Source organism: Hyperoodon ampullatus (genome assembly GCF_949752795.1).
Source record: "Hyperoodon ampullatus genome assembly, chromosome: 3".
Taxonomy (NCBI): Eukaryota; Metazoa; Chordata; class Mammalia; order Artiodactyla; family Ziphiidae; genus Hyperoodon; species Hyperoodon ampullatus.
Genome location: NC_136916.1, coordinates 53,341,813 through 53,348,537, shown reverse-complemented (window position 1 = coordinate 53,348,537; position 6,725 = coordinate 53,341,813). Strand labels below are relative to the sequence as shown.

At 41.3% G+C, this 6,725-nt stretch overlaps 1 protein-coding gene across 2 annotated transcripts; it reads left to right on the top strand.

The window, feature by feature from the left end:
- Positions 1 to 867: 867 nt before the first annotated feature.
- On the top strand, positions 868 to 6,322 carry RPS27L (ribosomal protein S27 like). 2 transcript variants are annotated; one of them, XR_013810755.1, is made up of 5 exons: positions 868 to 1,316; positions 2,204 to 2,312; positions 3,504 to 3,614; positions 4,736 to 4,814; positions 5,594 to 6,322. XR_013810755.1 is itself a non-coding variant. In XM_079698872.1 (4 exons), exons 1-4 carry the CDS (start codon positions 1,311 to 1,313, stop codon positions 4,762 to 4,764), a joined length of 255 nt encoding a protein of 84 aa, XP_079554998.1. In that variant the 5' UTR covers positions 868 to 1,310; the 3' UTR covers positions 4,765 to 4,936. The 2 variants fall into 2 exon arrangements, 1 of the variants encoding a protein (XP_079554998.1); XM_079698872.1 differs by lacking the exon at positions 5,594 to 6,322 and having other exon boundaries at positions 4,736 to 4,936.
- Positions 6,323 to 6,725: the final 403 nt, after the last annotated feature.

Sequence of the window (6,725 nt, the reverse complement as noted above, 5' to 3'; positions counted from 1 at the left end):
CCCAGCATTGGCAGGTAGATTCTTAACCACTGCACCACCAGGGAAGTCCCCCTAATGTCTATTATAGTGTATGGATGAAATAAGGACATATATTCACAGGATGAATGCTATGTGCCCATTAAAAGTCATAGTGTAGGAGAACATGTAATAACATCGAGTGATGTTCATTATACAGTAAGTTGTGGGGGGAGGGGATCAAGTCTATAAAAGAATATGTACAAGATGATACCAATTATGTAATACCAAAACCCAAAACAAACCTACATGCAAGTGAATAAAAAAATGTCTGGAATGATAAAGGTCAAAATATTAACAATGCTTATCTCTGGATGGTGATTTAAATTTTCTTCTGTTTTTCTGCATTTTCCAAAATGTACATTACACATGTACTATCTTTTCGAAGAGAAATAAAAGTTGATCGAGAACGTCTACGTAGGACAATTTTCTGATGAAGCGTCTCCTTGGTTTCTTAGCTTTTGACCACACGCGCTCACAGGATGGTCCTCTTCATCAAAAATATATCAAGTCTGGCCATCGGCGACACTCGCTGTTTTTTTCAGGCTCCAGCTGTCTGCTCTGGAAAGTGTGACCCACGGAGGACAGGAAGGAGCCACACGATGAACTAAGCACGGCAGCGAATCGGTGCTTCTTAAAAACTTTTTTCAAGGCCAAGCAAACCCAAGGCACAGCTACATCCCGCAAAGAACTTAATAACCGGTACCGGTACCTTGGAAGCAGGATGCGCAAGTAAACGAGCCTCTTTCATAATCTCGCTGGTACGTGTTAATGGTTTCAATTAATAATATTGTTTTTAATACATAAAAGAACAGAACAGAGGCACCGCCCGTGTGCCCGCCCGCAGGGCAGCCGAGAGCGGAAGGCTTGGCGGCGGGACCTACGACAAGTGACCCAGCGTGCCCAGGCGGGTCCGCTCTGCAGCGGTGCCGGCGCTCCCGAAGCCCGAAGGGGCTTCACATCCGGGCGTGCACCGCCTGAGCCTGGCCCCAGGCACCACTTGCCCAGGGCGAAGCCCTGGGGCCGGCGGCCTTAGCCCAGGAGCCCGTTAGGTTCGCGGGCTTCGGAACTCGAATGGGCGAGCGCCTCAGCACCTCCCCTCGCCCGCCGCCCGCGGATCCCGGCCGGAGCCAGCCCTCACCACCGAGAGGAGCGCCTAGAGTCAACGGGCCCGCAGCTCCGCTCCTCCCAGCCTCCTCTATCCCGGAAGTTGACGCCGCGCTCTGGGTCGCGTGCTGCTCGCTAGGGGTGTCGCCTTAGAGATCTGCACGGGCTGGGCTTGCGAAAGGATCAACATGCCTGTGAGTTGTTTACTTTCGGGCTTCGCGTTTGTGTCTGCCTTCTCTGTAGGCCGAGGGGCCCCAGGGGCGGGCTAGCTCGATGGCTCCGCGGACCCCCGGGGCTCCCTACCGAACGCGGCTCGGCGGCTCGGATCCCGCGGCTCTTTCGCGCGTGGCTAACTTGTTGGGACTTGCCCGGCGGCGCGGCAAGTCGGGCCCTGCCTGGGCGTGGAGCTGGGAGGACCCGGCGCCGCCCTGGGTGCAGTCTGGAGTCGATGGCTGGGAGGGGACAGCTCCCCGGGTACCTTAGTCAGCCCTCCTGGGTTTCGGTGGGAACCCGCGAGGCTGTGATCGTTGAAGTCTTCTTGCTCTCCTTTTGCTTCGTGGGTCTTGCCCCCTGTGCCTTCTCTCGGAAGAGATTTCCTACTTGTTTCCTTTTTGAAAACTGTCTTCGCAGTTGCCTTACAAGTTAACTATCAAGGACCGTCTCGCCTCAGCCACTTAAGAGTTCTTATCAGATGTTGAACCCTGGGGGCAGAAATCACCTCGGTGTTGGCACTCGCCGGGTCTACCTCAGCGATTTCTACTCTCAGCGGGTCCAGGGTCCGGATCACGTTCTTACTTAGCACCACAGTTTTACTTTCACTGGCGACTGTTATTAGTTAAGAAGAACGGAGCTAACCTTACCACATGTTTCCTGATCGTTCCCCTTAACCGGAACTTGGAGAACACAAGCATTATAAAAAGTGTTGATGAAAGTTAACAGGCTTTAAAATAAGTAACATCTAAAGTGTTGTCTCTGCTGAATATGACTGTTATTCCTATTTTTGCATGTATATTTCACATATGGTTAAATCGGCCAGAGTTGTGGTATCATTCTAGTAGTAATAATATGCTTCTTTATTCAGTTGGCTAGAGATTTACTGCATCCTTCCTTGGAAGAGGAAAAGAAAAAACATAAAAAGAAACGGCTGGTTCAAAGTCCAAATTCTTATTTTATGGATGTAAAATGTCCAGGTAAAATTTCAAACTTTAACTCCTTTCCTAAGGAAAATTTCTGTAAGGATTACTTACAGGATTTCTGTAAGGGTTGCTCATAGTGTGTTGTGTATGTTTCGATATTAGGTCCCGAAGTGGGATTACAGAATTGGAATGTCATAAGGGTTATTTCCATAATAAACCACTTTAGAAACATTTGGGTGTGTGTGTGTGGGGGGGGGCGTGTGTGATGGGACTCCACAGGGGACGTGACATTGAACTTATGAAGTCTTTAAGCTGTTCAGATGATAAGTTTTCTTTTTCACGATGCAATGAAAAGTATATTGATTCTTCAGTGTAAAGCTGCGGGGTCCATTATGGTGGCCATTAGCTATGTGGCTACTGAGCTCTTGAAATGTGGCTAGTCAAAATGGAAAAATTCTCATTCTTTTTTTCTTGAGGTATAATTGACATAAAACATTATATTAGTTTCAGGTGTGTGACCTCATGATTCCATATTTATATATATTGGGAAATGATCACCACAATAAGTCTAGTTAATATCTGTCACCATACATAGTTACAAAATTTTTTTTTCTTGTGATAAGGACTTTTAAGATATACTCTCTTAGCAACTTTAAAATATTCAATATGGGGCTTCCCTGGCGGCGCAGTGGTTGAGAGTCCGCCTGCCGATGCAGGGGACGCGGGTTCGTGCCCCGGTCCGGGAGGATCCCATATGCCGCGGAGCGGCTGGGCCCGTGAGCCATGGCCGCTGAGCCTGCGCGTCCGGAGCCTGTGCTCCGCAACGGGAGAGGCCACAACAGTGAGAGGCCCGTGTACCGCAAAAAAAATAAATAAATAAAAAATTCAATATGGTATTATTAACTGTAGTCACCATGCTGTATGTTGTTTTTTATTTTTATGCTGTATCTTTAAGTGTGAAATATACACCAGATTTTGAAGATGTAGCATCGAAAACAAAAAGGCTTTGATTATATGGTGAAATGATAATATTTTGGAAATACTGAGTTCAGTAGAATATATTATTAATTTCACCTTTAAAATAAACTTGTTTTTAATGTGGCTACTAGAAAAGTTTGTAAAATATGTGGCTTGCTACTGCACAGCACTGAAGTTCCTACTCTTTTACAAGGTCTTTACTAGAAATATGTTGAACAGGTACAGTGTTTTTTTCTGCTTTTCACTTTTAACACTTCCCTGTTTCAGGCTGCTACAAGATTACCACGGTTTTCAGCCATGCTCAGACAGTGGTGCTTTGTGTAGGTTGTTCAACCGTGTTGTGCCAGCCGACAGGAGGAAAGGCCAGACTCACAGAAGGTAAATCATTTGGTATTTTCTAACCCAGTGATCAGATTTTATGATTTTAAAACCTCTCTCTTTACTAAAAATCAGTTTAAAAGAAATCTTAAATTCATAATTACCAAAATAATTTTTATCTTTCATTGCTCTTTTAGTAAAGAGTGCCCTGTTCAATTAGATAAGTTTGTACTCTTGACTTTGCAAAGAATTGCTTTATCTATTATTTTTCTTAGTTTAGAGCACCTGATTCTGTTGTATTTAGTCAGTTTGCTTAACTTGGAATGTTAGACATAAATCAGAATGGAGCAAAAGAATAAATACATAAGATATCTAAAAACATAGGATTTAAAAATTTCTCCTATAAATATTTTGTTTCAAATGTATTTCGTACATATGATTTAAGATAGTTTTAATCATTGCTAGCTAAGCAACAGATAACTATAATGAAAATGTCAGAGGTTTGATTTCTCTGAGCAACTACTTATGATTAATATGGTCTAATTTTAATTCTTTCACTTTTGTGAAGAAAAAATAATACATATGTATATAATTTTCCATAGTAGTACTTAGAGATTTACAGTTCAATAGTGATACTTGAAATTTGCTTGTGGTATTTTGGGGAGCTGTGAATTCCATGTTATTCTCATTGGAACAGTTATAAATGGATTGGCAATAAATCTGAGATCTATTTGGTGTGACTTCGTGAGATCTAACTGTGAAATTAGCTCAATATTTAAATGCAGTATTGCTCTTAAAAATGTACTTGCAAGATTGCCAAAACCTTTATATCATGCCATGAGTTTAGAATTTTGTGTCCATGTGCTGACAGATGATTAAAAGGGTGCATCTGTACCAGAATTTTCCTAAAAGATCTGAAATGAACTCTAATCAAAATTATTTTCTTGAACTCCATTATAACATTTGAGAACAGGGAGTGACAGTCACATCAGAGTAAATTCAAATATAAAAGATATCTTTTAGCAAATTTCTGGTATAAAAAATAAATAACCTGTATATGAATATTACTCTAGTATTTCTAAAACTTAAGCTTTTACGTAAAAAGTATTTTTTGTCATTAAAACCCTGTACCAAAGATAGAACAGACTTGTGTTTAATATGCTCTTGTGATTCCTTTGCAGGGTGTTCATTTAGAAGAAAGCAACACTAATGATCCACACAACTTCCTGAATTTGTGTTCTATCACAGAAAGCCTTATCAGTTCAGTAATTCCAGTTAATCTACCAAGATAATGTAATTAGGTTTAATTTTGTAAGGTATACAACAGCGCTCTCCTATTTTGGTGTCAGTTTTTCAATAAAGTTTTGATTATGGGCAAACTACTTTTCTTTTTTTCAAGTATGTGTTAATGTGCTATACATTTATATATGCTGTGTATATGAATTTGGTTTAAACATTTTTAAAAGGGTATTCTGATTAATTTGTGTCTTGCTTCAGGAGTAGAAACTTTAAGTATTTGATTTTCAGTCCTTTTCCAAATTTCTGTGAGGGGGCTAAATGATTACAAATGGAAAGAAGTTCATTATTTATTAATTCTAAATATAGTTTTGGTATTATAACTATGGAAACATATTTATAGAATTACATATTTAATGCAGTAACAATCACAGTATAATGCCTTGGATTTATATGCCCATAACATACTGTATACTTTAGTACAGTAACTGCAGCTGGGGTCTGAGTTATAGAAAGCTCTTTTTGGGGTAGAAAATTTGAGAGGAGGATTCAGGAGTAGCATGATTTACCCGGGATGTTCTGGCAGGGGGAGGTAGATGGTATTGAATTCTCTGGTCCAGACAGGTGAGCACTCCTGACTGAAAAATGTGTTGAGTGGTTCTGTTATCTCACTGTTACTTTTATGGTTTATGAAGTGACCCTCGGGAGTTAGGGGGTAGTGTATCTTTCCCTCCCTAGCACCTATATGACTGCTTGTTAGACTGGGAAGATTAACTGCTTCTCTTTTACCTGTTACCTTTAAGGCAGGCACTGAAGACAATCATTTCCTATCAAGAGGTGTTCCTACATATACACCCCCAATCCGAGAGGCTGATCCTTTAACATACTGATTGGTGTATCAGAGGGATGTTACATGAGAACTGAAGAACTATGGAAAGTTTGGAGCGTATTTAATATATGGAGAAATAAATAACTCAGAGCTTCCCAAACTTTCTTGGTTTATGGCATCTTTAGTCTCAGTAATTTTTTTTTTTTTTTTTTTTTTTTTTTTTTGCGGTACACGGGCCTCTCATTGTTGTGGCCTCTCCCGTTGCGGAACACAGGCTCCAGACGCACAGGCTCAGCGGCCATGGCTCACGGGCCCAGCCGCTCCGCGGCACGTGGGATCCTCCCGGACCAGGGCACGAAACCATGTCCCCTACATCAGCAGGCGGACTCTCAACCACTGCGCCACCAGGGAAGCCCTATCTCAGTAATTTTTTCATGGAGTCCCCTGGCCAAAAGAAATACCTAACGGTTAAATTTATTAAGTAGTTAGGTTCTAGCAACTGTTGTAGCCATTTGAAAAAAAAGAACACAAATGAAAAGCAAAGGGATAATTTTTACCTCATTCTTAGATTACCTACTAATGGAATGAGTGTGCCTTTTGGGCACTGCAGTTTCTCAAAATTGGGATCATGTTGGACACTGCCATCCTCATTTTTTTCACATTGATTTTTCCATAGTACTAGCTTTTTATCACAGCAATGGCCCAAAACCCAGCTTCACAAAGATACATCATCAAAGGGAATGTGGTGCTATCTAATGTAACAATTACCTGGAACTAGAAGTTTGCATGGTATCCAAAAGATGTCAAGTATCAATGTTTCTCCCATGATGCTCCAAGCCACCTCAGCTTGCACCGTTTAGGAACCTTGGAAAAATCTGTGGGTAAATAAGGAGCAAATTCCCGAAAATTTTCTTGGAAATAGTATTGGAAGAAAGTATTGTACTTTAAAGAACCTATCTAAGGATTAATTTAAAGAGATACTTGGCACTGGGAACTGAATGGTATATTAAGTTTTACTTCATTATTAATCTAAACATATTACTGGGTTTGAAAAATGCTCAGTAGAGAACACTCAGACTTTTCCAAACTTCAAGGTTTGCCACGTA